Source organism: Parambassis ranga, chromosome 17, assembly GCF_900634625.1.
Source record: "Parambassis ranga chromosome 17, fParRan2.1, whole genome shotgun sequence".
In the NCBI taxonomy this organism is placed as follows: Eukaryota; Metazoa; Chordata; class Actinopteri; family Ambassidae; genus Parambassis; species Parambassis ranga.
Window position 1 is genome coordinate 6017677 of NC_041037.1, and position 27000 is coordinate 6044676.

Genomic DNA, 27000 nt, shown 5'->3' on the forward strand with positions numbered 1-27000 from the left:
TTCTTTCTTTTTTGAGGGTTGATAAGCCTTCATGTAAAAAAAATAAAGAAAAGAAAAACTGTAGTTGTGGTTTTTGTTCAATTAAAACAGTCCCTCCTCCATTTTTAAAACCTTACTCCTATTGGCCAGTGAAGTAGACTAACTGCATATAAAGGGCCTGATATGTAACCTTGTGATTACACAAATGCAAAATATTCATTTGAGCCTTTCATGAATGCATTCCCAAAACCTGGCAGTGAAGCAAAAAAACGTGACCGCTTAACCATACTGGTAATCCTTAATGTTTTGTATCCACTGCTTGTGTCAGGGGGGGCATGTGAGTCCTGTATCACCTGTTTGTGTGATGAAGAGAAGGTAAATCCTAATCCAATAATGTATGCAATGTGTGGTTTCTCTGGAGGTCACAGCAGTCCATACAATGACCATACATCTAGCTGTATGGAAATAATTGATTGCAACACATTCCCCCTCTTCAGTTTAAGCAGCGGCAGTTAATCAGCTTTGCCATGCTGCATGCTTTTTAGATTAGATTCAACACAATAAGGACAAACTGCAACCATCATGAGATTTTATGTGGTAACATGTTAAGCTCCACAAATATCTAAAGAATGTAGGTCGCAAGGTTTGATAAGGACTGACTTGATGTATCATTTGTCAATAGTTGAACCACAAAAGATCAATGCAACAGCCGAGTGAGTTCATCATATATTTTATTTTTGTATTGACAACTGGAACAAAGCTTCATTAACTAAAAGGACTGTAAATAATGACATTCGATACGTGTTAAAATAAACGTTTATTTTTTCTGACAATCATTTTTTATTGATCATTGTTGTAATTCTGAAAGACATCATAATCCAGCGATGATTCCTGTGGACACCCTGAGTGGTGCATTAGTGTTTGTACATCCCGTGGAAGGTGACGGGAATGTGGCACTCCACCTCTGCCCTGGCAACCTCGGACAGATCCTTTGCATTGAGGATAAGGAGGTATCCTGGTCTCTGGGAACCGGGAGCTGCCACGATTGTGAGCAGCACTCCTGCAGGAGCAGCAGACACCAGATTTACACAACAAAACAAAAAATTAACAATTTAACTGAAAACAGTGACTCACCATCATCCTCATCAACTCCATCAGGATTCTGAACAAACAGAGGCTCTGAGGGGTAGGAGTCTGGCTCCTGCCATACCCAGGTCTCCTTGGTCTTCACGTTCAACTTGCAGATCTGGACACAAGACGTAAGTCAACAAACAAGCAGCTTCTCATACATTCTCAATCTAAAAGGGTATTTCAGTCTTGTACCCTGTCTGGGATGAAATGGTTGAGTCCCAGGCCGTAGGCGTATGAGTAGTTCCTCCCTCCAAATCTCTTGTAGTTTATATTTGGAAATTCAAAGGCTACAAAACAATCATAAATGATTACACAGTGAACCAGGGTCTATTAAAAACTCATGCGTCTGAATGGGTGTACTGGCACCTTGGCGAGGTCCAGAGAAAAGCACCTCAGGCTCCAGCCAGATCATCCCATCGGCGTGCATCACCGCTGTGGCTGTGGTGTAGGGCAGGCTCACCAGGTTCTTCCCCTGCTCCTCCTGCATGATACATGGCGGATAAATAACACGATACTCTGCATCTGTAGGAGGCAGATTGGTGAGGAGGACACGTGGCTTACCTTGTGGACATCTAGTGGGATGACGTATCTGCGCACCTCCGGCTGGGGTGCCATCATGGCCGCCTTCTTCACCTCATCCCAGTTGGCTCTCAGGTTGGCCAGCCAGAGGTAGTTGTATACAAACTCAAAACTGCAGGAATAGAAATGAAGCTTAACAAGAAACCTTTGGATAAGATGTTAAAATAAACAAACATTCTTTAAGCATTCATTTACCCTTTCCATCCACACAGGTCAACCACAATGAACCCCTGGTCCTCATAGGTATTGATGTGGTGAAACATACCAATGGGTGCACCTTTGAACTTGAGATCAATGTACTCTCCTGGATCTTTCTTAGCGATGTGGAACAAGGTCTTAAAAAAAAAATAGACATCATGAGGAAACCTGCCAACAACACCTCAGTGCATTTAGAGGATCTACTGCACATCCTTACTCCTTGGGCCTCATTGGGCTCAAAGCAGTCCATGTAGTTGGAGCCACGGATGCTCCAGGCGCTCAGGAACTTCAGCAGGTTGATTTTCACAGGAGTTTCCACAAAGACAAAGTAATTTTCTGACATGCCGAAGCTGAGATTTAAAGAAAAGGGAAAGTGCAAACTTAGACTTTATGCAAAAAAAAAAAAAAAAAAATATTGACAACAACAAAAAAACACCTGTGCACGTAGGAGGGCTTGAACCTCTCAACACTGGGGAACTGCACCACCACCTTGGACTTCTCAATGGGATCAGATTTGTCTGAAAAACAATGTTTAAAACCTCTTTAACACTTGAATATTGTCCTTTAATAACCCCTATTGTTTTACCTCCCAAAGGTCAAACACATCTTAGTCTTGTTGTCTGTACTGTGTCATGTTTTTCTGTTTTAATGAGCAGGATTGTAATAAAATATTTTATCTTATTGGCCTATTTCTTTTATATAAACTGGACCAAGGAGAGGCCTGGTTTGTATTCACTGTATTCACCCTTCTGTGTGGGTGGGATCTTGACAATGTTGTAGGCCAGTGATGCTCCTTTTCCCATGCAGTTTCCGATGTTATACACAGTGCCATCTCTTTCAATGTGAGGGTGGGCTGTTACTCCATTGATATTGACGTAGTCGCACATGTCAACCTACATAGAAAAAAATATATTATTTCCAAAACATCCCCTAAACTCACACCGTAATAAATTCTATAAACAAATCGTAGATGTACCTTCTTCAGTGTCTCCAGGGTTTCCACGTTTACTTTAGTGATGTAGTTGGTTTCTGTCACAGCATAAAAATCCTCACCGATAGGATAGACGTTCACCAAGCAGTTGTCTGTGACCTCTACACCTTTGAAATAGGAGAAGAACCTGCAAACATGGAAAAGAGAAAATGACTGCCGTCTGTGCTGCAGAGCACATTGGGGAAAAAACATGCAAAGGACAGTGACAGACCTGGAGAAGATATTTTTGCAGGGATCAGGGTATGCACAAGTACCAAACTCAGTGATCACCACACGGTTCTCTGTAATGGCTCGCACATAAGCATCTGTCTTAATAAACCTAAAAGAACAAAAGACAGCAAATATTTGTTTTTCCACTTGTTTACAGTCCTCTGAATCCACAGGAAGGTAACATGAAATGTGTAAGTCTTACTTTCGGAAGTAGGTGACCTGGCCGTTCTTAAAGTCAAACTTGTGCATGAGGGCCTGACCATCAAACAGGTGGTAAAAGGGTTCATCTCCGACTTCAAAGAGCCCGGGTCCCAAACGGAGAAGACTTCCCTTCAGGTATGAAGGAATTCTTCCTGCAGAGAGACCATTATATAAACATGAAGTTCCAGAACAGTGCAAATAATGTGAATGTCACAGACTCATTTGCTTGCCGTCTATTTCTATCTGAAAGATGCAAACAAACCTGTGATTGTTGTTGGAAGAGGCTCAGACAGGTCCTCACATGTCTCAAAAATCTTCTTGTAGCTACCAGCTGGGTGTTCAAATCTGGTGCCAAAAACAGTAAAAGACATCAAGACACACTGTCTGCAACCAAACAAATTAACGTCTATAGGAGCTTTTAACTCTCACTGAGCTGAGTTTAATCTGCTGCACAAACATTCACTATTCCAACACACAAGAAAAATCATAAATTATCATTTAAAGACTTGTTTTTTCCTTTAATTATTAAGGATGTAACAAAGTTGATTACTCACCGGCTGACCATGTCTCCTCCTCGTTCTGGTGCCACACAAAGCAAACTCTTTAGAAAAACTTCTGGTCACTTGTGAACTGAAAGCCTCTGATCTCCCAGTGGATTTGGGGTATTTATTCGTGTGGTCCTCCTTGCCGTCACTGCAATGTGCACCATAAGTCCTTCTCCCGGCCAATCACGTCACACGGCGAACAAGAATCCCATTGTGCCAATATCCTACCCCTCTGAAACCGGATTTATGGAAGGGAAAAATGCTGCAGAGAATGATGCTTTGTAAACGTGTTGCAATAACACATGACTCCAGTTGTATAAACTGTTTAGTTATTTCTTACATGAGGATATAATCATGCCGAGGTCAACATATAGGACTAAAAACAGCCTAAAGAGCCTTAAAAACACAACTAAATGTGGCATAATTTAGAATCTATGTGAATAAAAAAAGTTGTAGTTACATAAACTGAAAGCTTTCAGTGGTTCTGAACCACTGGGATTAACACTAAATTGGCTAAAAAGAACCTTTAAACACTTAAGAAAATTAAAACAACAACAGTGTGCCTTTGTTGCTATTATTAGATGGCATTGTTCAGTAATTCTAATGAGATGTGTGGGCAGTTGTTCTTTGGTCTGAACATAGAATGCCTTCACTTGCTTGTCTGTGCCTCTATAATCCAGGTGTAGGGATTATGATCGACGCAGCCTGAAGACAAGTGCTACATTGTTCCTCCTGGGAAAAACACTATTAGGTCGAGTCGCCCGTAACGGTTTTGTCACCGTCACGCAGTGTTGTGACATGTGCTGCCCTGAGCAGCAGTGGACTGCATAAGTGGTCAGTATAAAACACTGTTGTGATCATCTTTGAACAACAAAAAGAACTTTAACGTTACCAAAAATTTTACCAGAATTGTTTTATTTATTTCTTACGGCATCTGATCCATCTCCATGACAAACTTAGCTGAAGGTCACATTTGAAATTGACAGACAGCTGTTACACCAACACTTGTTTCAGCCAACAGATCAGGATTAAAGCCCTTTGAGTTCACATTATAACCAGCTGCAGGCAGCCTGTGGCCTTTGTAGATAAAATACAGGTTATGTTTCACCAGGTGAAGGAGGAGGACAGAAATATCCTTTGCCAGGTCTGATGACCTCATTTTTGCTTTGAACCAATATTCCACAAACAACCTGATTTTCACCCACCACTTATTTCCATTTTTAACTCACCATTGAACAATTTTTTGAACCATACTTCATCAGCACCTGGATTACACATGACCTATTAACAATAACCACTTACGTATATGTATTTTAAACTCACCATTAAACAGACCCAGATTCAACATTAAACAGTTTTACTTTGAACCATACTTCATCATTATCTTTTTCCTCTTGTAGTAACCAACCCAATATAAAACAAACACTATTACACAATTCAATGAACCATCATCACTGTTTTGTACCTTTGAACATTCACCATCCTGCATTAAATCTTGTGTAAATGTTCCTTAAATTACCAGCTTTTTAATTTAGTATTTGAACCATTCTTCAACCTGTTCATATTTTCAACAAGCACCTTTGGAGAGTTTCAACACATTTATTCATTTGTGTCACTTATCTGATACGCAGCGATCATCACACTCACACCTGTCACACCATCTCCATTGTTCCTGGGTTTAAAGTGCAGTTTGAAAACCATCATTCCCATATAGAACAGCATGTCCAGCTCCTGCACCATTAAACATCATTTTGGTTTGAACCATGTTTCATAAACACCCTTTCATTTGCAATAACTATGTATTTGTATTTTAAACCCATCATTCAACATCAGTTTTGCTTTGAACCATATTTCATGCTTCTTTTGTTTCTCTTGCAGCAACAAACCCAACACAGAATCATGCAAAACACCTGATTTCATTACACAACTCGATTAACCTTGAAGACCTTTTTGTACCATTTTCCATCTTACATTATGCCGTGACCAGAGAATTTTACTTGAATTACCAGGCTTATTTAATCTTTCATTTTTTTAATCATTCTGCACGCTGTTCAAACTTTCAAGAAGCACCTTTGTAGAGTTTCCCTACATGTCTATTCATTTGTGCATCACTGTTACTCACCATCTGATGTCAGCACCTGTCACACCGGTCAGAATGTCTTGATCAAGTCCCTCCTACTGCTGTTAACATCTGGGTCAACATCCAGCATCTGCAGTTGGACTTCAGTCATAGGAAGCAATTGTTGCCAGGAGGGAGTTTGTCATGAGCAGCTCTCCTGGAAGTCATCATGGTCCTGAGGATTAAAACGGAGCAGAAAGGAGGATTGAGGACTGAAATGCAACAGCAAGCATAGATCCCATAATCATACAAACAATTACTTCTTGTTCTGGTCAGCTAGCAGTCCTCATCACAGTCATCACATATTGGTCAGATCCCTGGTCCTCCGTCATAGGAAGCAATCGTTGCAAGGAGGGAGACTGTTGAGGCCCGGCATCTGAGCAGCTATCCTGGAGGTCATCATGGTGCTGTGAATTGAAAATGCAACAGCCAGCACAGAACCCATAAAAATCACATACACAACCACAATGACACCTCCCTGAAGAACCTGCGTCAAAGAAAGCCGTTAGCAACACATGTGAGAAGAACATAAAAGGTTAGCATCAAAGTCAAGCTCAACAGCTTCCAACCAACACTCTGTTAGAGTTAATACAGTAGTTAAAGGCAACATCTGCTTCCTCACTGGCAACAGCTTCTGTGAACAGAAACTCATGTGTTAACCACATACAGCAGGTCACCAAGTGTAATCTGCTCTAGCCTCCTTGTCCTCCTGGAGGTTTGTATGGCTGACAGACAGCTGTTACACCAACACTTGTTTCAGTTAACAGATCAGGATTAAACCCTTTGAGTTCACATTATAACCAGCTGCAGGCAGCCAGGTTACGTTTCACCAGGTGAAGGAGGAGGACAGAAATGTCCTTTGCTTTCTCTGATGGCCTACAGGAGATTGATGTTTAGACACTCGCCTTTTCATTTGCAATACTCACTTAGTATTTTTGATCAATTCACCTTTAACATTTTTTCTTTTGGCCCATGTTTTCAAACTGATTTTCACAGGTCAGACTCACCTTTTCATTTGCAATGACCACTTAGAATTTTCAATGAAAACACCATTAAACCTCATTTTTGCTTTGAACCAATATTTTATCAACACCCTGATTTTCACCCACCACTTATTTGCATTTTCAACTCATGATTAATTAGTTTGATTGCCATTGTGTAGCCATTGGTTTGTCAACCCGTTATAAAGCCTCGATTTTCTTACTTCCTGCTCGCCATCTTGAAATTTTGGAGCCAGGAGTGACCATATTTGGAACTAGAGGGCGAAGCTGGGAAGCAGCAAGGGGCGAATACAGCCAGCTACCTACGCCTATATACAAAATATTTACACTTCACACCCTGTCATTTTTTTCTAGTGTTGTTGATGGATAAGTACATTTAGATTTACCGTTTAGAGCATTTATGAATGCTCCCTGTACTTATCAATGATAAGTGTCCTGTAACATTCACAAGGCAAATTTGTCAACCAATGCAAGAGTGTTATAAAGTAAATAAAAATGCATGTATATATTTATAATGTCAAAAAAATCGAGACATTTTGTATTTTCGTATTTTATTCACAAAAGACAAAAGAAGAAAAGGCAAAACTAAAACACTGAAAAACAAACACACAACTGTAAGAAAGTTTGCAATAGAATTGGAAGCTTTCCTGAAAAGCTTATTGACACAAAAAAAGATGGACAATTAGTAAAATGTGCTAATATGTTTTCGTAAAGCTGCATTTGTTGATTATTTTCCTTCTATGCGATGATGGACATCTCCTCCCGTTCTTGATTCTCTGACATTGCTTTTACAACATTTCCCAGGTATCTGCAAAAAGCTTGCCTCACATCCTCTGGCTCCTCTTCCAGGTTGGAGTGAATAAGAGGAAGTCGGTTCAAATGTGACGCTACATCAAAACAAATATGAATGTTAAGGCCAGACATAGTGCAGTCACTCATACAACATCATTGTGAGGACTGTACTGAGGATACCTAAAGGCAGCCGTCCCTCCTCTACTCCGCTGCCTGGCTTGTGGTGAGCTATGAGTAGACACTGGTTGTCCTGAAGACCCTGAGAGGAGATGAACATGGAATGCCATGTCTCAATTTCTTTGAGGTGACTTGGAATGTCGGGGTTAAAAAGGATCACCACTCCGCTGGAGTCCTTCATGAGTGCCGGCCAGCATGATTCAAATCTGTGTGAAGGAGAATATACTGTGTCTGCATCTGTTAAATGTAAAAAGAACATCTAAGTCTCTATAACTGTTCTTTCAATGTTTACCGTACTTGAAATCCCCTGAACAGTCCCAGAGTTCAACCTCATATGTGTTGTTGTCGCCACTGCTGTCAAGATGTGATTCAAATTCCAATATCCTTCAAAGAGTAGAAGTCATTTATGAGTGTTTTTTTTTTACATGATCCCTCTTATACTAAACTGTGAGCATTTTGATAAATTGAGGTATCATGTGAAAAGTGGATGCAGTGTCTGTACCTGACTCCTTGAGTGGGTCTATATTCACCTCCCACATTTTCTGTTGTGTCTGAGAGAAAATTTGCAAGAACTGTTTTCCCACTCTGAAACACAATCAACCACATTGGTAACAATGCCAGCAACAGTATCCACAGAAATGTAAAGTGGCTTTATTATTCACTGATTTTGCAACATTAGGTGGGTTTACAGGCAAATAACATAAATAAACATAAATGTAGATGGAGTGTCTATTATAAAGTCGCCTGTTAGATAGCTTTTGTTTGTTCAACACCTTCTCTGAAGGCGGTGATAGTGTAAGAGTGACTGTTTATCTTTTAAGATAATTTCACTACTACTGTTCATTTTCCACAGTTGCTCGTTTCAGGTGTATGATTAGAGGTGAACTAATTAACTAAGGTTATCGGTTTCTAATCGGTTGCTGCAATATGAGCTAATATGGCTAACGCAACTGTTAATTATATCTACCACTAGTTAAAATAACACAATAAACTGCATTTACTCACTTCATTGGGACCAACCAATAGTATTTTTGCCTTGAACATTTCCACAGAGCAGAAGCCCGACTGAAGCTAGCTAGCTAACTTCGATGCTAAGCTTTACCACTATTAGCAAGACACGCTTTGGTGCCTGCGTAAACAATAATAAACAACAATGTTATAGGCACAATCGTCTTCGTATGTTGATGGTTTAGCAGCTTTAGTCGTGGCAGTAAACTTCCTGCTCGTTTCTATGGTTGCAGTGTTTCCATTGGCTGCTCGTAACTCCAGTCAAACTTAGTTCCGCCTATTTTTCCCCGGAATAACAAATCGGAGACAAGCATTTCCGGCTGCGTCATTACGTCGCATCTAAATTAACCAATCCGGTTCAAAGACACAAGAGGCGTTTCTTCAGTTTGGAGTAGGGTCACCTCACAACAGACACAAAGCGAAGGCGTGAGTAATATTTACTTTTTCAAAGGAATAGTTTGTAAAGTTATTGTTATGTATTCGCTCTATTAGTTCTGATGAAAACTTACGTGTTTACTATGAAGCTTGGGTTAATAGAAGTAACGAATTGGTTGCTGTTTTTAGTATAAACCTTAGCAGACACTTAACCTTGTCTGTTGCTATGGAGGAAGATTAGTCAGCTTACGCTGCCATTCAAGCCAGGCCATACAGTGTCACAACAATAATTATAACAGTAATGTCTGTGTGGACTTCATGTCCTCTTGTTTGCATGTTTAACACTGACTCAAATCCGTTGTGTTGGTAGTGAGGGAGATGTCTCCAGAGGATGAACTCCAAAGTCCCTCCCTTGGTTTCAGCACGCCCGGGGAGGATCTTCCTCTGAGTCGTGGAGACCTTGAGAGCAGTCATGATCCAGGGAGAAGGAGCAGGACCCGCAGCAGTATCCGGACAAGGACCCCAGAGTCTGACATCACCTGGTGAGGTCTCACGATACACTGTATGTAGACGGTCATTACAGGGTCACAGTAACCACAGTCTTTGTTTCCTGTTCTTTATTTAGTCACACCGACATTGCCGGTGGAAAAAGCCCCTTCTTCAAAATACTGGTGGATGCTGAAGCAGCTGCTAACTCTGCAGCAATACAGCTTGTGTCTTTTAAGGATACCATGGAAGATGAGTTTGCTGTATGTTTGCTGCAGTTCTTTGATTAAAATGTTGTGTATTATCTGGCAGTCCCTTTGCAGCATTTTAACATTTTTCTCTGTCAATTAAGAATTCACGACACTCTACCAAAGATAAGAGGCAGATTGCAAGACAGAGAGGACTTCTGCTGGAGAAGTTGGAGGATTTTAGACGCATAAACAAATCTGTGCGACAGAAACTGAAGCAGCTCCAAGATGCAGAGGTTAGTTATTAATTTTATGTTACAGTGTATAAGGCTTTAGGACAGTAAAACATTTGTATTCAAACAGCTCCAGGGAAGATGTGAAGTTCTGTTCTTATGTGTATTTTTCATTCAGGCCGATCGAATTGATGCAGACCAGCAGATTAACATCTTACTAAAGAAGATCACACAGGCAGAAAGTGCAAATGAGGTAAGTGTTTCATGATGTAAAGACACAATGGAATATTTTAATACAGCTGCATGCAGTTGAATGATTGTGCTTTTTTCTGCCCAAGCATTTAAAAAGAGATTTGAGTGAGACTGAAAGGAGAGTTGAGGAACTGATGGATCAGCGGAGAGAAGAGCAGGTAAGCACGGCGGAGGTTTCCTCACTAACGTTAGTGCAGATTATAAAATTCTTGTACCGTATTTAAATCGTATGTGCACGTTGGCTTCCACAGGAGAACATAAGAAGTACGGTTCAAGTGACCAAGTCTGTGGAGGCAGCTCGGGCTCACCTGCAGGGGCAGCTGCGCAACAAAGAAGCCGAGAACAATCGTCTGACTGTACAGTTACGGGTACAAAACATGTTATCAGCCTGTTGCTCTCTAGACAAAGTGATGGGTGGAATTATATTGTACATTTATGGGTCTGATTTTGTTTTTTAGACTCTTGAGAGAACAATAACTGAACAGAAGATGGAGATTGACGAGCTGAAAGAGTCCATGACCGCTCTGTCTGAGACAGCCAAACAGGACAAAGAGGCCCTCAAGAAAGCCACGCGAGCTCAGAAACATCGGGCCGAGAGATTTGAAGCTGCTGTTGAAAAATGCTATGCACAGTTAAAAGAAAAGGTATAAATTTAAAAGAAGGATTTTTGTTTTTTTAAATACACTGTCATAGTTTAGGATCTTATTCTTCTCAGGACACTATGCTGGCCAAAGCCCAATCAGAAAGAGACTCCAGGAGACAGCAGAAGGAGGAAATGTCAGATGAGAAGGACAAACTGGTCGCTCACATCAACTTCTTGAAGAGGTTGGTTTTTCCTCTACTACACACAAATCAATATGCACAGATTTTAAGTGCTAAGTGTGCCTCTCCAATGAAGTCAAATTGCAGATATGACTGTGAGGCTGCAGATGGAGAAGGACGAGCTGGCTGCGGCTAATGACACTGTAATGCAACGTGTTGAAAAACTCACCACTGACAACGGAGCCCTCAACGTTAATAATGCAACACTCAAGGTATGAGGTGAAGGTGTCATTAGTTTACCAAACATAAATAAACACCACTATTTAGTTTTTATGTAGAATGTTTTGATGGAAACCACATTGGAGGAGGTACATTTTTGTACACCTCCAACTTATTTCAGAAATCATTCTGCTGCATATTGTCTGTCTACCTCTAATATCTTGATTTCTGTTGTGGTTGCAGGCATCTGTCGCTCAGTTGGAGCAGCAGCTTTCTGAATGTGAGTCTGCTCTCGTGGAGGAGAAGCTTGTCTCTGAGGAGAGGAAACATCAAGCAGAAGAGTGTCAATATCAGGTGTTTACTTTCATTGACTAACAGCAAGATAATAAGGTCTGAACGGACTTTCAATTTGTCAGTCATCTAATAATAACCCTTACATATCGTTCGTCGTCATATTTGAGTCAGTGGTTTCTCTTGTGGAGAGGTCTTGACAGGATTTGTGTTAATCATCAGTGTTTTCCCTCCTCAGGTTGCAGAACTTCAAGCTGAGATAGATGATCTAAAGATAAAATATGCAGCTCTTATAAGAGAGACTGAACGGATGCGAGATGGAAAAGAGACAGAAGTGGAGAAGGTAGACCACACTGCACAAACATGCATGACTACCAGCTTTATTTATCTTGCCTCTGTTAATAACAAATGTGTTAACTAACTCTGCATTTGAACTTATTTGAAATATGCCCAGCTCAGCATGTTCATTCAGTGCACAGCTAGACTTTTTACATATGTCACACGTAGACCTGTCACAGACATCTTTAGGTTAATATTGTGTCTATTTATTGTGTCTTTTTCCTACCACCTCGCTCTTCTGTCCTCACCTGGCACCCAGGTGAGGCAGGAGCTTCAGGGGCGTGTGGACGAGCTGAGCGCTTACCCCGAGTTACTGAGCGCAGCAGAGCAGGGTCTCTTCGATTGCCAGGAGAACCTGCAACGCTCAGAGAGGAAGTGCTCAGAAAAGTCAGAGTCCATTAGGCAACTGCAGGTTAAGGTGTGCAAGGCGAGCTGTTGTGGTCAGAGATTGTGAAATGCCTTTCTTTTCCTAACTCTGACCACTAGGTGGTAGCACATCCCCATGTCGTGCTGTCATGCTGTTTGGTCCTGTTGTGAGTTTGTGATCAAACAACTTCTGTGATTGCAGTGCAACATTTAGATCTGAACTGTCTGTACCCGTGTGTTATTGTGTTCGAGTCCTTTTCGGTCACCAAAATGTTTCTACCAGAAATATTGAATTGGTGTCTAACACATAGCACTAAATTAGGCATGAGTCTCATTTTTTGCATGTGACATGCTTTCTAGCTCACTGGTATCCACTGCAGGCAGTTCTGAATTTTACATTTTCCACATGCAGATGGAGACTCAAAATAAACAACTGAGATCATCTGTGGAGATGAAAGGATCTGTTCATGAAGCAAATTTAAAGCTACAAGAAAAACAGAATTCTCTCCAAAGGTATGAGGGCAGATATAAAAAGTTTCTCTCACTTTCACCGATCTCAGCATTTGATTACTTAGGATATGTCATGTTTGTAGGAAAATTGACACGCTGCAGCAGGAGAATCTGCAGCTCGTACGCAGCCTGGCATCGCAGGAAGAAGCGCTCGGCTACAGTAACCGGCAGCTGGATCAGCGATCGTCGGAGTGTCAGGCCCTCAGCCGGCAACTAGAGGCAGCTCTGTCAGATGTCAAACAACAGGTACAGACCAGGCGGTGAAACCCACTAAACAACATAGTCAAGAACCTCTTTGTAGGTGTCTGTACATTGTTTAACAGACTACTATAGTCGTGTTTTATGCTGCAGAAGTGACACGTCTCACTTTGTTTTTTTACTATTTGTCCTTATATCAGGTCAGTAAAGTCAAAGATCAGGCTCATTCCAGAGAGGCGACCCTTCAGACTAAAATTGTTGAGCTGGAAGCTGAAAAGAGTAGAAGGGATAACGACCTGAAGCTTCTTCGCCAAAGCAAGCTCACTGTAAGTGTCTGAAATATAGAACTCATATGAATGTGTCGGTGCCTGAAGCTCACACATTTGTTAATGTCTTTCAATTGCAGTCAGAGAAGCAGTTTGAGGTGCGTCTGAAGGACCTTCAGCTCAGCCTGGACCAATCAGAGAGCCACAAACAAAGCATTCAGAACTATGTTGACTTCCTCAAAAACTCTTATAAGACAATGTTCGATGAAGGACTACAAGCGTCAAGTTTTGGATCATCGTATTTTCTTAAATGATTTAAAATGTGTTTTTTATGCACTGTAATGTTTATTAGACATATTTAAAATGATTTAGGCTATGTTTGGATACCTGTCTTGTATTTAGTTGTTGTGACTTTATTCATGGTGATTAGGCTCATGTCCTTAAAGGTGCTACGATGTATTGTCACATGTGCACATTTTTAACTGTGAAAAGTTGGTGCTACTTCCTTAAGAACTTGAATTTTTTTATCTTGCTGCGGGGAGATGCAGTAACGAAAATAAAAACGTAGAGGAATGTGACTCAGAATGCAGCCCAAGCCTGATTTCTTCCTTTATTCTGTGTCAAATGTACACTGAAGGCGGTTACTGCCTGATGTTAAAACACAACAGTCCTAGGACTTAACAAAAAAATCTGTATATAAATCAGGAACGTGAGATCCGATAACGGATATAAGCGGTCACAATAAATAATACTGTTTTATTTAGGGACAGATACAGCACAGTTAGGCCTCAGTGTGTGGCGGCAGCGCCCCCTTGTGTCTGACAGACGTATGTGGATTCACCGGATTGGCTGAGCGGTTGTCAGGAGTGTTTACAGGAAACATGGCTTCCCTGTCTGTTGGAGAGCTTCAAGAAATGGAAGGTGAGTATCCAAACATCTGAGGATGCTGCCGTACCATGTCTGTATTAGCCCGATGAACTGATAACTAGTTACACAAAGTTGTCTATGTTTATACTACCGCACCCGGTGAATCGTATTACTTGTGAATAACCAAATCTCCATCCTTGGGTTGCTAGCTAACAGGCTAACAACAAGGCGTTAGCTGCCCTAATTCATTTAACGTCAGCCCCATCAATAACCAACCTGATGTTTGGTATCTGCATCACTTTTTGTTGCTGTGTTGTTCACAGTGTTGAACTTTAAGTGGACGTTTGTGTTTAATGCCACTTCTCTTGTTCGAGGTTTAGCTCGTATAACTGTTTACAGTGATCCACCTAGCTACCTAGCTTGCTAGCTTGCTTATAGCAGTCAGTGTGAATCGTGTGTGTAAGTAAGCTAACCTTAGCTGGACAGCTGTGTCCAACACGTTTGTTAATACTAACAGATTTAAGTCTGAGATGTTTAGTCCCAATAATTTATTCAGTTTGCGCAGAAATACGCACTGTCACGATCCAGTTAATGATCAGCGTTAGCCGTAAATAGAGTTGAAGTCGTTGTATCATATTACTAATGCATCATCAAAATGTGTTACTGATGCATAACCAGATAGAAGCCATGCCTGTTCGTGGTAACTTTAAGCTTCTCTCCACCTCTCTCTCTCTCTCTCCTCCTCTGGCCTGATTGTAGTGGACCGAAGGGGTGAGTCTGAGGAGTCTGGTGATGATGAGACCAGGAGGAAGAGTATCAATGGGGATGTGGACCCCAGCCAACCCGCTACCACAAGTAAATGTGTATTTTTTTTATCTGTCAGCTGTTACATCATTATGACCTGAAGTGCATCACATAGCAACTGGTCATTACACATTACATTACATAACTGTGAATCGGGGGATTATTACTTTTTTTATCTGTTTTATTATAATACCTTATCCTGATTGAACGGAATTTATTTTTCCTCTCATTAAAGGTAAGGAAGAGTCTCCCGTTGACATGGACACCATTACACTGGACCCAGAAGAAGAGGTCAGAGGTGTTTTGTTTGAATTAACCCTTCGGCCGTAATGACTCAGTTTGATTATTAATATTTCATTGGTAGTAACGAGCTATGTGGATTAACATATAGTCACAGTTTTACCTCTGTGACTGTGTAAATCCACAGACAAGTGCTGAATTGCACGGTAGGAACTGCTATTTACAGACAGCTGAATGTTCTTTATTCTTTTTAGGATGTTGATCTTGTTCATTGTCGTATTGGAAAAATTGAAGGACTGGAGGTGCTACAGAAGGCAAAAGTATGTAAAGGTCCAATATGCTATGCTAAAATGCTTGTGTACAGCTGTAGTTTGTATTTGTTGATTGATTTCTGTTTGTCTTTGTCTTTTTCAGACGCTCTCCTTACGACAGAACCTCATCAAGAAGATCGAAAATCTCGAGAGTCTGAGCTCTCTGCGGGAGCTAGATCTCTATGACAATCAAATCCGCAAATTGGAGAACCTGCACAACCTCAAAGAGTTGGAGTAAGTCTGCACAAAGGTTTGTTGATTGATAATCCAAGTGTTGAATGTAGTTTCATCTAATAGGGATTTCTGTTTTGCTGACCCACAGACAGCTCGACGTGTCCTTCAACCTCTTGAGGAAGGTGGAGGGTTTGGAGCAGCTGACTCAAATAAAGAAACTTTTTCTGCTTCACAATAAAATCAGCAGCATTGCCAACCTGGAGCACCTCACCTCTCTGGACATGCTGGAGCTGGGCTCCAATCGAATTAGGGTGAGAAACAGAAGCTGCTCTTGTGTTTTAAACCTTATACAAGTTAAAAGATGTAACATCAGCTTGACATCAATTTAACATGTTTTGTTCTTTGTTCACAGGTCATTGAGAATCTGGATACACTTGCATCTTTGCAGAGTTTGTTTCTTGGTACCAATAAAATAACTAAGCTTCAGAATCTGGAGGGTTTGCACAACCTAACTGTTTTAAGCATTCAGGTATCCTCGCACTAATTCTCTATGTTTTCACAAGACTATAATTGAAGAGTGTGTGTTTCGAGATAACAGTTAATGATTTTGCATGTACATTTATTTGCAGAGTAATCGGATTACTAAAATTGAGGGTTTGCAGAACCTTGTCAACCTGAGAGAGCTCTATCTGAGCCACAATGGTGTTGAGGTCATCGAAGGCTTGGAAAACAATGTAAGTTGTAGAAATCTAGCGCTGCAACCACAGCGGTCTATATGTGCAAACATGTTAGAACAGAGTTTCTTCATGACATTAAAACACATGTTTTCCTCCACAGAAAAAACTCACCACTCTGGATATTGCAGCCAATCGAATAAAGAAAATTGAAAACATCAGCCATCTGACAGACCTGCAGGAGTTCTGGGTACGACTCCTGTGCGAAGTTTAACAAGAATAATAATTAATAGATAGTCTTTCAATTACGTGTCTGTTAACGTCAAGCCACTTTCTTTTTTCTTTTAAACATCTAAAGGCAGGTTATCCTGCAGCACTGATGTTAGCTGATGTCTGGAACAGGCTCACCTACACTTAATGCAGCTGTCTTTGAATTATTGATTTAAAGGTTTTTATCCTATGACTGTCAAAGGGCAACAAGTAATTAAGGCTATTTAGTTAATAGAAAGCCATTAATAACATGTTACATTAGATCAATAAGTATAACTTTTCAAACTTGATTGACAGCAGAACACCATACTCATATGTGAGGATCATGTGAGCCCACCACCTGCATAAGTCGGGGTTTGATGTGATGTTTGCCAAGAGGCAGGTTAACAGTTGGCCTGAGCATCTCTGGTTCTGGCAATAGAAGCACATGCTCGGATTACTGTTTATTTTTGAGAGACATTAGAAATTCATGAAATTGAATAATAGTAAAAGAATATTTACACCAGAGTCAATGGATCAGTTGCTTTTTAGATTGATTTTTGCCTTATTTTAATTACTTAATTACCAGTTACTTGTCATCTTTGTGTCTTATTGGCTGTTTCGATCTGTCCTCAGATGAACGATAATCAGATCGATAATTGGTCGGATCTCGATGAGTTAAAGAACGCCAAGTCTTTGGAGACGGTGTACCTCGAAAGAAACCCACTACAGAAGGATCCACAGTACCGGCGAAAGATCATGCTGGCTTTGCCCAGCGTCCGCCAGATTGACGCCACCTTTATCCGCTTCTAAACCACAGTGTACGATTCACCTGCCAACATCACAGTGTTCCCCTCACCCCCCTTTGCCTGCCCTGCCTACAGATAACGACACATTGGCCTCACTGAATCATACTCACTCCATACCACAGTACACATTCCAACATCACACTCACCCATGCCTCACCTAACATACATGTATGCATGTATGCACCCGTTCAATCTTTGGTCTATGCTGTTGTGTGGAAGCTTTTATTTATTAAGGTGGAACTGTGAAAGTCCAAACACCCCTACACTCATTTTCCTCATTTTCCCTCTGCACTTTTGTTGTTTTTGGTCTTGCAGTGCCCATCAGAAAAGTTGAAAAATCAGTCTTATTTATCACATTATGAAATTGCACTGTTGCCATATTACAGCAAAGGGTGGCGTTCTTAATGCTGAAAGGATTTTGTGAGTGTTTCCTTTGACTGTACAGAATGATGCAGCTCATGTAAGCTATACAGCGAGTAAGAAGAACAAGTTAACAATAAATGGGGAGCCCAAGATAAAACATTAGGTTTTAAATAATTTTAGTCTTTAGGATTCTCCTTATTTGGCTTCATCGCCCCAAAATCTTTCCTGATCCAAGTACAAAAACGTGACAGTCAGAGAAGCATCTAAAATTAAGCTTGAGACGACATTTTGACACCTGTCTCAGTAACCTGGCACTTGCATACATCAGTGATTTTAAGAAAAACGTATCGTTTACTGATTAAACTGACGTATCCTTTTAATAAACTGAAGTCGTTACCAGTGATGGGCATATTTTGATGTCCAGCAGCCTTGTCTATTCCTTCTCCAAATCCATTTCACAAGAGTTACCTCTGCAGTAAAATACAACTCACTCAGAATGTAGAAATCATTTATTGTGTGAACTGACATGGTTTAGTATTCAGTTTAGTATGCAGTGATACCATCAGACATTTTTTTTAACCTTAAATTACATGACTTGGTTCTCTTGTTCATGATGTTTATTTGAAAATAGTAAAATGTAGATTGTTTTGAAATTTAAATTTGACAAATTTTACATATGTGTTAACCAGTGCAGAGAAATATTTCATGCTGTTGGTATAAAGACACTACAGAGACACATTTGGCCTTTAAGATAATTGATAATTGATGTGTATTTATGGACAAAATGTACCATACTGTTCCTTAGATCAAACAGTCAGACGATCACCTAGAACCAAAAGTAAATCATTTTCAGTCTCTTGTATATAATGCTTGAGTGCACTTGATTTCCTCTGTTACAATTTAAAAGTAATGCATATTTTGTATGAAGATGATTCCCCACCTCAGGGCTAAACAGTCACATGTCAATACAAGACAGGAGCACCAAATTTCAGTGCATTAGGGAGGTTTTATCACAGGCCCTTGAACAGCCTGCGATGATATTAATTCTCTTTTTATGGATAGAAAAATCAGAGATTAAAATGTTGGTTTGTATTTTAGAACACAAGCTGAGAATTTGTTCCTTTTTCAAAATAAGAGCTTTTAAATTGTCCGTGATTTGTAATCTTAGCCATCAATCAAATAGAATTTTAGGAGCCCATATCAGATGCATTGCTCATGTGAATGTAATGTTATTTTATTTTTAGTTGGACTGAAATGACTGTACAAATTGGCCAGTGGGAGTGTAACTTTGTCTATTTGTAAATATAGTTTGAACAGCTCATGATGTAGAAAGTCCGTGCCATCATCACCTCCCCTTTGTAAAGTGATATTCTTTTGTTTATGCCAGGCAGCACAACAGATTTGTGTGAAGTTCAGTAATTAAGATAAGGTGAACCCGACTGGTCCTTGAAGGAGCATTAATTGCTGTTGTTGTGAGAACTGATTCTTCAGGTTTTGGACGTGGTTGATGCTGTTTTAAAACTGAATGTATTATGCAAATAATAATAATAAAGTGACACTACTTAAAAAGTAAGTCTGTAGTTTTTTTTAAAATAAAGTTTTAGGATCAAACTGAATTAAAATAAATGTCATGTCATGTCATGCCTCACTACAGGAGACCCACTATGACTCCTTAAATGTCCCTGAACCCCCTGATTCACCCCGATCAGACGACGAATCCGACGCAGAGGCTTTCTCTGACAGCGAGGGCCCCGTCTCTGTTGATTGCTCAGATAGTGAAACTTCAGCACCTTCAGAGAAAATCTCTACCAACAAACACACCCCGACCCCTTCAGCTGCTGCTGTCCTGCAGCATCTACATCCTGAATTAAAATAAATGTCATGTCATATTTAAATACATTTAATGACATTTATTTCAATTTATGTTTACTCATAAATATGCGATACCCTGACAAATGCAATATTTATTTAAATATAAGTTACGCGGTAGTTTTGTTTAACTACATTACACTACATTACCCACAATGCAGCGCTAGCCTATGGTTACGCTTGGTGCTCGCGCCGCGCCAGGCAGGAGGGGGAAAAGGATGTCGTAGCGCATGCGCCACATGTATGTTGTTGTTTGTGGCGGTAAGATGGCGGCGCTCGGAGACACCTCAGCTCCGGGGGTGAACGGGTTAATACAACAATTCACAGCAATAACAGGTAAAAATAACCTTTTATTTAACATTTGATCTATTAAGTAGGTATGGGTGCTCATACAGGAACGCTACCCTTGCCCAGCAAACCACAAAATCAGGGCGCAGATAAGAAAGCAGACGTGAAGTCTTGCTCTTGCCCCTGCGCTGTCAATGCTTTGCAGAGGGGAAAAGCACAGTCAGTTATAAGCTAAACTAAAATGAAAGATTCCGAAAGGGATCATAAAGCCACCGGCTTTGAATTTTACCTTCCACGGTTACTTAAAAATATGTTATTTCCTTAGTAGTGCTCATCACAGACAGTATCTCGCTATAAGAACGGATTTCTGCTCCTTTGCATGGCTTGTTGTTGGATAGTGTGGAATGGACGTCGGCTGTGTAACATTTCCCTTCTTCATCATCAGCCAGGCTTCATGTTGTGTTGCTATCATTTTTTGCTGTGACTGGGACGTTAGCTACTCTTGAATGAACACACTTTTTTATCTCCGACTATTGGCACAGAGGTCCTCGATAGTTTATGAACGCTTTGACAGGATGGACAGTGTTTCATTTTAAAGTTATTTAACGGGGAAGAGAGGACACAGTACAGGGGCTGCTTGACTTGGAAAGTGAAACGGACATGCGCAGTACAGACGGATGGCTCGTTGTAGCCACACGGTACTATGCACTTCAAACTCGCTACAAGTTCATCCTGATGCTGTGTTTTGTCATATTTATAGATGTAGATACTTTTATCGGTAATTGTGATTCAGGATCTGAAGACATGAAGGAATGTTTTATCGTTTGGCTATTTTTATAATACAAGCAGTGCCCGTTGCCGCTAATTAAAACACGTCCTTCGTAAATATGTATTCATTTTTCCTATGTGAACCATGTGTTCGTTGTAACTTATTTTACTATAGCGCTGCAGTTATTTTGCAAGGACTCGTTTGATTCAAGCAATTTAAGGAACAAAATAACTTCCTGTGCATGTATTCACTGTCACCATATAGTGAAATGAAAACGTATTGTCAAGAGGCAAAAAATAGATAGATATTTGTAGTGAAGTGCTTACAGGTTGTGCAAATTAAAGTATAATATGAATCCATCCAAGTATGTGAATTCACCAGCTGCAGAGACAATGCAAATTCTACATTGTTTATTGTGGTTTACATATTGGTCATAATGCTTTAACCATTTACAGAATCAGATGTTTTTCCATTGACCAACACAGATCAGCAAGTGTCTTTAACATCCAGCTTTTTCATCTGATGGATTAATCAAAATATCCATAAACAACTGCTCAGTTTTCAAGATAAACACAGTTTTAATCTGTACATTTCATCTCACTAACTTCCAGGGGCCACAGAGAGCGTCGGAAAACATATGCTGGAAGCATGCAACAACAACCTGGAGATGGCTGTGACAATGTTTCTGGATGGAGGTGGGATAGCAGAGGAGCCCAGCACAAGCTCCAGTTCAGTGGCATCAAGCAGCAGAGCTCCCCCGACAGAGTAAGATGTTTGATGTTTGTCTCCATGACTTTTAATGAGATACGCTCTCTTTTGTACGTGCTCTCAGTGTTTATTGCTTCTGAAAGTAAATATGATTTGCCTTATGTCTCAGTGAAGTGCGAGCACCTATCCCCCAGAAGCAGGATATATTGGTGGAGCCAGAACCACTATTTGGAGGTATCATATGGCTTCTTCTTTTGTTCTACTTCACACAAATAGCGGTATAGATGGTGACTGAGACTGTATGTGTCTGTTATATATCCAGTGCCAAAGAGAAGAAGACCTGCTCGGTCGATATTTGATGGTTTCCGAGACTTCCAAACAGAAACAAGTGCGTATGTGCAAGCTAAACATTCTGTTTTGCAGAGGTCGAAGCAAGAGAATTCCTTTCAAACTTTGTATCACAGTGTATTTACTTCCTGTGACTGTGAATGTTTTTTTTCTTTCTTTTTCTAGTCCGCCAGGAACAGGAGCTGCGTAACGGTGGAACAGTGGATAAGAAACTGAGCACTCTGGCAGACCTTTTCCGTCCTCCCATTGAGCTCATGCACAAAGGCAGCTTTGAGACGGTGAGGAATCACTTGCTGGACACTTTACACCACGCCTTTATTCAGTTTGTGTGAACTTTCAGTGAAATTTCAGATGATGACTTTGTAGATCACAGGTGGGAAACCAGGTGCAGGCTGTTTCCATCCTGATATGTGATTACTTACCATTGATACAGATGTTCTAGTCATTCTATAAGGGGACCTTTTCGTTACTGTTACCATTTATCTTCCAGGTACAGATGTGATTTGGCATAAATAAATCCACATCGGTGTCTTGAGTCTGATTCTACATTTCCTCTTTTGCACTTACAGGCTAAAGACTGTGGGCAGCTGGAGAACAAGTGGCTAATGATCAACATTCAGAATGTTCAGGATTTTGCCTGTCAGTGCCTGAATAGGGATGTGTGGAGTAATGATGCAGTGAAGACCATCATCAGAGAACATTTCATATTCTGGCAGGTATGCAGTGTCAGAAGTGCCCCGTGTCATACAGTATGTGGTCGGAGAGTTTTATGTTCAGCAGACTTTGTGTTGATGTCTTTTTCTGTTCAAAGAGTTTGAGGTGGTTTGATGGATGTTTTAACTACTCTGTTCCATTAGGGAAGTGTAAAACGGACTGCTTTATGTGGTGTGCCACTAGTGGGAGGACAAGTGTCATATGGTGTCCATAATCCAATGTGTCTTTGAACCTGAGTGAAACAACCATGTTGAGCATCAGTCTTTGTTCAACAAGATTCAGTCTGCCACCACTGTAGCTGGTAGTAAAAAAGCACCTGTATTTACAATGCAAATTTAAAATCCTGAACTGCAGTGACAAGTTTAATTGCTTTCGATATGGGCCTTTTTCTGTAGAGGATACTGAGTGTGCTTTCTCACTAATTTTTTAATTACACCCTGTTGGGTCTTTACACCCTGCAGCTAACAGACTGTAGCTTATTCTGTGATACTACAACTAGTCTTCTTCACTTGCCATGAGTCAACAGAACACAACAGTGTCACAGACCCAAAAATGCACAACTATGAAAATGTCTTCCTACACTGAAAAAAGCCTGCAGTTAAGACAGAATCCAAAAGAGTCTGCACAAAGACTCACACTCATTACTCAGTGCAAACTCATTTCTATATCACTCATTGTTTTGTATTTCTTTACAGGTATATCACGACAGTGAAGAGGGACAAAGATACATCCAGTTTTATAAGCTGAACAAGTTTCCCTACATTTCCATCCTTGATCCACGCACAGGTGAGGTTTTATGTGATTTGGCAGCTTACTGATAACTCAGCAAAGCTCTTACACTAGTTGCACACATCTGCAGTGTAGATCCAAACTTGGTGTGTCCCTTTCATGCATACTGTTTGCTGCCTTTAATATGGATTATTAATATTGATTTATTCTCTTCCAACCATGTTTAATTTAGGTCAGAAAATGGTGGAGTGGAACCAGCTGGATGTTGCATCGTTCCTGGAGCAGGCAACAGGCTTCCTGGCAGAGCATGGGCAGCTCGATGGGCTATCCTGCCACGCACCCCCTGCCAAACGAGCTCGCTCTGTGGGTTTTTCATCTCATGTGTCGCCTCTACTTCTAATTCTCATTCTGTTTCTGCTTTAATTGGAACTCTTCTCTCTTTCTTTGACTCTGCTGGAATTTTTTCTACCACAGCTCAGATCAGTTTTCGAAACATCATCATCATCTAGGACTTTATCTGAAAAATTTGTAAAATGTCTTCTTTAGTTTCAGGCATCATCACTCATTTCCGGAAATTCTCACATTTTAACAATAGCTGTTAGATTCAATATTGTCACATAACTACGATAGTAAGTTCTGCTCTTTTTTGTGCCCACTGATACATTTGCTACAGCTGCACTCTTTGTGTGGTTTTAGGAGAGTTTGATTGACGCCAGTGAAGACAGCCAGCTGGAGGCAGCGATCCGAGCCTCACTACAGGAGACCCACTATGACTCCTCAAATGTCCCTGAACCCCCTGATTCACCCCGATCAGACGACGAATCCGACGCAGAGGCTTTCTCTGACAGCGAGGGCCCCGTCTCTGTTGATTGCTCAGATAGTGAAACTTCAGCACCTTCAGAGAAAATCTCTACCAACAAACACACCCCGACCCCTTCAGCTGCTGCTGTCCTGCAGCATCTACATCCTGATAGTTCCACCTCTTCCCACAGAAAGTCTCCATACAAAGAAAACAACCATAGTCACAAAAAAGAGGAGAGCAAAAAGAACCATCTGGAGCCCTTGTCCACTGGTCCTCGTCATCCGCAACCCAGTGCCGACTCTGAAGGAAACCACTGCGCCTCAACAGCAGAAAGTGCCGGAACTTCCAAGATTAGCACCACCACAACGTGTGATGTGAACTGTCCTGATGATAATGGTACAACACATTCAAACCTGTCGTTTTCTTAAAGTATGTCCAAGCAAAGATTTGTGCTGTCTTGACGCCCTTTGATTAGGGTTAGAGTAGGGTATGTCTTGGAAGAGTTTGTCCAATTTCTTTAGCAGTCAGGTACTTGTGAAAACATATGATGAAGGAATTCCACATTATTTAATTTGTGAACTAAAAAAAAAAAATACTCTTTGTCCTCATGTTGTATGGTGGAGGCATATTTTGCCAAACGATACTGCATGTTTTCATTGGAGTCCCCTGTGCTGGCATCACCAGTGTACTGCTGGACAGACTCTTGAAATGAATGTCAGTTTTTAATGCGTTCACCTGTCCTGATGCTGATGTGATTGCAGCCCTATTGGAGCAGTACTTTAAAAGAAATAACATGTTTTTGTGTTTTAAAAGGTCCCAAAGCCAGGTTGATGCTTCGTTACCCAGACGGACAGAGAGAGCAGATTTCATTATCTTCTAAAGCAAAACTTTTGGTGAGTACACCACAGATTTCTTTTTAGTTTAAAGCTATAGTGTGGAACATATTCACGTCACATACCAGCATTGACATCACTTGTGAGTGGGGAAGATAAAAGGTCCACTCTGTAGCTTTAAGTAAAATAAAATGCATGATCATTCAAACGATTGTATAAAATATTGACATGCCGTGTATTACTCTCTCCCTTCAAGGCCCTGGTAAGACACGTCCAGTCCAAGGGTTACCCTAATGAACGTTTTGAACTCGTCACCAACTTTCCCAGAAGAAAGCTTGCCCACTTGGACTATGACATCACACTGCAGGAGGCGGGTCTTTGTCCACAGGAGACTGTATTTGTGCAGGAGAGGAACTAGCCTTCACACACTTTTTTGCTTGTCTGCGTCTCTGATAGACCTCACCCTTTCACAAACGATCTGGGACAGTGTTACTGGCCTTGACCCCATAAACCTTTTGTTCTGGAAGTAGGCCCCTCGTTTTTGCCAAGGTCATCTGTTAGTGGATGGACTACTTTTACCACCACTCCAATAGTCTGAATACTGACGACTTCTACTGACAGCCTAATCCCTTTGTAGTGCTCTGCAATTGGCCAGTAAGGTGTCACGGATGCCAGCACTCGTTAATATTTTTTAATGTTATATCCTGTTCCGATGCAGGTCTCAATTGATTTTGCGCACTGAGGCATGTCAGAACAGAATAGCTCCTGTTCACATAGCTCCAGTTCGTATAAAAAACACTCGAATAACGGATCTCTAATTGATGATGGGTCGCCAGGGACTTGTACAAACAGACTTTTACCTCCCAGAACGGACATTAAATGTCAGAGTTTATTTTCTAGCTCCTCTTGTTATTTTCTGTACCTGGGACAGGTAAAGGGAGGCTCATACTTGTTCATTTTGACCCAAATTTGGTCTCTCAGTCACTGTTAGAATGTTCAGAAAAAGTTGAAAAAGTCAGGAAAATGTGTCTTTTGATACAGATAGGGAATAAATGAAAGGTGGTGCATCTCATCAGACGGACCTACACTGTACAAAGGAGATGGTTTAGAGAGACTGATATTTAGCTGTAGTCATTGTTTTCTTTCTTTTTTTATATGCTGCCAAGAAAATATGCTGATGTTGAAATATAACCACCAAAAAACCAAGACACACGCAGCTGAGTCTTTTGTTAGTCTTTTATTTCGAAATTGGTTTGTGTTCTTTGATTGAAGGAACAAAACAAATTTAAAAAAAAAAAATACAAATCTCATCCCATCCGTTTACAAAACAAATGTATACTGTACCACAGATGCTAACAAAACAGAAGGAAGATTACTGATGTCACAGAATATTAAAGACCCTGTAATATGCACTGTGTGGAATTCAGATGAGAGAATGTTTGGTTATGCAGGCTGACCTCAAAAACTTAACTTCCTTCACTTAGACAACTAGAGGGAGAGGCTGGAGCCACCAATTCTTTCAAAAGCACAATATAACAGGAAAAAATAGATTTAGAGCAGCATCAACACTTTCTTTAGTCTAGAACCAAGATCTGCTTATACCTGGGGCAGGAGGAAGGATAACCATCATGTTAGTGTAGCATCCAGTCTGCACTAAATATGACTTATCCAACCAGTTAACTCATTACTTGTAGATGCTGATGTTACAGCCGCATGTCTCTTCTCCAGATACAGAACAGAAGTTATGTGGTAACTTCTGGTCGATATTTGGTTCATATTTACAGGTTTGTTAGTGCAAATTTAATGTTTATTTTTTAAATCGTGTCCTACAGAGTCAAGACATTTAGACAAATGTATGAGATTATACCTGCTGTCATATTCACCTAAATATGTGGAACCAGTCAGCATTTTTAAATAACTGAATTTTAAGTTCCCTTTAAAAAATAATCTAAATTGATCAGTTTTTCACAGGTTTGTTGTTTGTATTTTTAGACGCTAAAAGCCTTCAAGAGTCTTAAAATTACCGAATGTTT

General features: G+C 40.5%; 5 protein-coding genes across 5 annotated transcripts; 3 read left to right on the forward strand and 2 right to left on the reverse strand.

Moving 5' to 3' along the window:
• Positions 1-893: 893 nt before the first annotated feature.
• On the reverse strand, positions 894-3931 carry LOC114449645 (retinoid isomerohydrolase). The gene is made up of 14 exons (XM_028427460.1): positions 3844-3931; positions 3552-3634; positions 3291-3441; positions 3090-3197; positions 2864-3005; positions 2633-2780; positions 2324-2405; positions 2105-2237; positions 1885-2024; positions 1672-1801; positions 1477-1591; positions 1303-1397; positions 1114-1225; positions 894-1039 (listed from the first exon to the last, which is right to left on the reverse strand). The coding sequence occupies exons 1-14, from the start codon at positions 3852-3854 to the stop codon at positions 894-896; spliced, it is 1596 nt and encodes a 531-aa protein (XP_028283261.1). The 5' UTR covers positions 3855-3931.
• Positions 3932-7674: 3743 nt separating this feature from the next.
• ift22 (intraflagellar transport 22 homolog (Chlamydomonas)) lies at positions 7675-9137 on the reverse strand. The gene is made up of 5 exons (XM_028427960.1): positions 8929-9137; positions 8426-8508; positions 8221-8307; positions 7927-8129; positions 7675-7841 (listed from the first exon to the last, which is right to left on the reverse strand). The coding sequence occupies exons 1-5, from the start codon at positions 8965-8967 to the stop codon at positions 7693-7695; spliced, it is 561 nt and encodes a 186-aa protein (XP_028283761.1). The 5' UTR covers positions 8968-9137; the 3' UTR covers positions 7675-7692.
• Positions 9138-9310: 173 nt separating this feature from the next.
• LOC114450183 (outer dense fiber protein 2-like) lies at positions 9311-13730 on the forward strand. The gene is made up of 16 exons (XM_028428150.1): positions 9311-9357; positions 9677-9848; positions 9932-10055; positions 10145-10276; positions 10392-10466; positions 10552-10623; positions 10717-10833; positions 10924-11109; positions 11181-11290; positions 11364-11499; positions 11690-11800; positions 11976-12080; positions 12855-12955; positions 13036-13198; positions 13351-13476; positions 13557-13730. Exons 2-16 carry the CDS (start codon positions 9685-9687, stop codon positions 13728-13730), a joined length of 1896 nt encoding a protein of 631 aa, XP_028283951.1. The 5' UTR covers positions 9311-9357; positions 9677-9684.
• A 512-nt stretch (positions 13731-14242) lies between these two features.
• On the forward strand, positions 14243-18343 carry ppp1r7 (protein phosphatase 1, regulatory (inhibitor) subunit 7). The gene is made up of 10 exons (XM_028428151.1): positions 14243-14337; positions 15043-15138; positions 15323-15378; positions 15582-15647; positions 15742-15872; positions 15961-16123; positions 16225-16341; positions 16442-16546; positions 16650-16736; positions 17372-18343. Exons 1-10 carry the CDS (start codon positions 14298-14300, stop codon positions 17546-17548), a joined length of 1038 nt encoding a protein of 345 aa, XP_028283952.1. The 5' UTR covers positions 14243-14297; the 3' UTR covers positions 17549-18343.
• A 1661-nt stretch (positions 18344-20004) lies between these two features.
• ubxn7 (UBX domain protein 7) lies at positions 20005-26585 on the forward strand. The gene is made up of 11 exons (XM_028428292.1): positions 20005-20112; positions 21445-21598; positions 21711-21775; positions 21864-21929; positions 22055-22167; positions 22459-22605; positions 23299-23389; positions 23565-23695; positions 24029-24530; positions 24948-25027; positions 25224-26585. Exons 1-11 carry the CDS (start codon positions 20007-20009, stop codon positions 25383-25385), a joined length of 1617 nt encoding a protein of 538 aa, XP_028284093.1. The 5' UTR covers positions 20005-20006; the 3' UTR covers positions 25386-26585.
• Positions 26586-27000: the final 415 nt, after the last annotated feature.

Excerpts from the sequence above, each read along its gene's own strand:
- LOC114449645 (XM_028427460.1), bottom strand. Across the intron at positions 3,198-3,290 it reads CAGGTCACCTACTTCCGAAA|GTTTATTAAGACAGATGCTT; the intron begins GTAAGACTTACA and ends TTGTTCTTTTAG. Across the intron at positions 1,398-1,476 it reads TTTCTCTGGACCTCGCCAAG|CCTTTGAATTTCCAAATATA; the intron begins GTGCCAGTACAC and ends ATTGTTTTGTAG.
- ift22 (XM_028427960.1), bottom strand. The coding sequence starts at position 8,967 with ATGTTCAAGGCAAAAATACTATTGGTTGGTCCCAATGAA. Across the intron at positions 8,509-8,928 it reads TATTGGTTGGTCCCAATGAA|AGTGGGAAAACAGTTCTTGC; the intron begins GTGAGTAAATGC and ends ATTGTGTTTCAG. Across the intron at positions 8,130-8,220 it reads GACTGTTCAGGGGATTTCAA|ATTTGAATCATGCTGGCCGG; the intron begins GTACGGTAAACA and ends TCCTTCACACAG.
- LOC114450183 (XM_028428150.1), top strand. The coding sequence starts at position 9,685 with ATGTCTCCAGAGGATGAACTCCAAAGTCCCTCCCTTGGTTTCAGCACG. Across the intron at positions 9,849-9,931 it reads CCAGAGTCTGACATCACCTG|TCACACCGACATTGCCGGTG; the intron begins GTGAGGTCTCAC and ends TTCTTTATTTAG. Across the intron at positions 10,467-10,551 it reads AGGCAGAAAGTGCAAATGAG|CATTTAAAAAGAGATTTGAG; the intron begins GTAAGTGTTTCA and ends TTTCTGCCCAAG.
- ppp1r7 (XM_028428151.1), top strand. The coding sequence starts at position 14,298 with ATGGCTTCCCTGTCTGTTGGAGAGCTTCAAGAAATGGAAG. Across the intron at positions 15,139-15,322 it reads CAGCCAACCCGCTACCACAA|GTAAGGAAGAGTCTCCCGTT; the intron begins GTAAATGTGTAT and ends CTCTCATTAAAG. Across the intron at positions 16,547-16,649 it reads TCGAAGGCTTGGAAAACAAT|AAAAAACTCACCACTCTGGA; the intron begins GTAAGTTGTAGA and ends TTTCCTCCACAG.
- ubxn7 (XM_028428292.1), top strand. The coding sequence starts at position 20,007 with ATGCGCCACATGTATGTTGTTGTTTGTGGCGGTAAGATGGCGGCGCTC. Across the intron at positions 21,930-22,054 it reads AGACTTCCAAACAGAAACAA|TCCGCCAGGAACAGGAGCTG; the intron begins GTGCGTATGTGC and ends TTCTTTTTCTAG. Across the intron at positions 24,531-24,947 it reads GAACTGTCCTGATGATAATG|GTCCCAAAGCCAGGTTGATG; the intron begins GTACAACACATT and ends GTGTTTTAAAAG.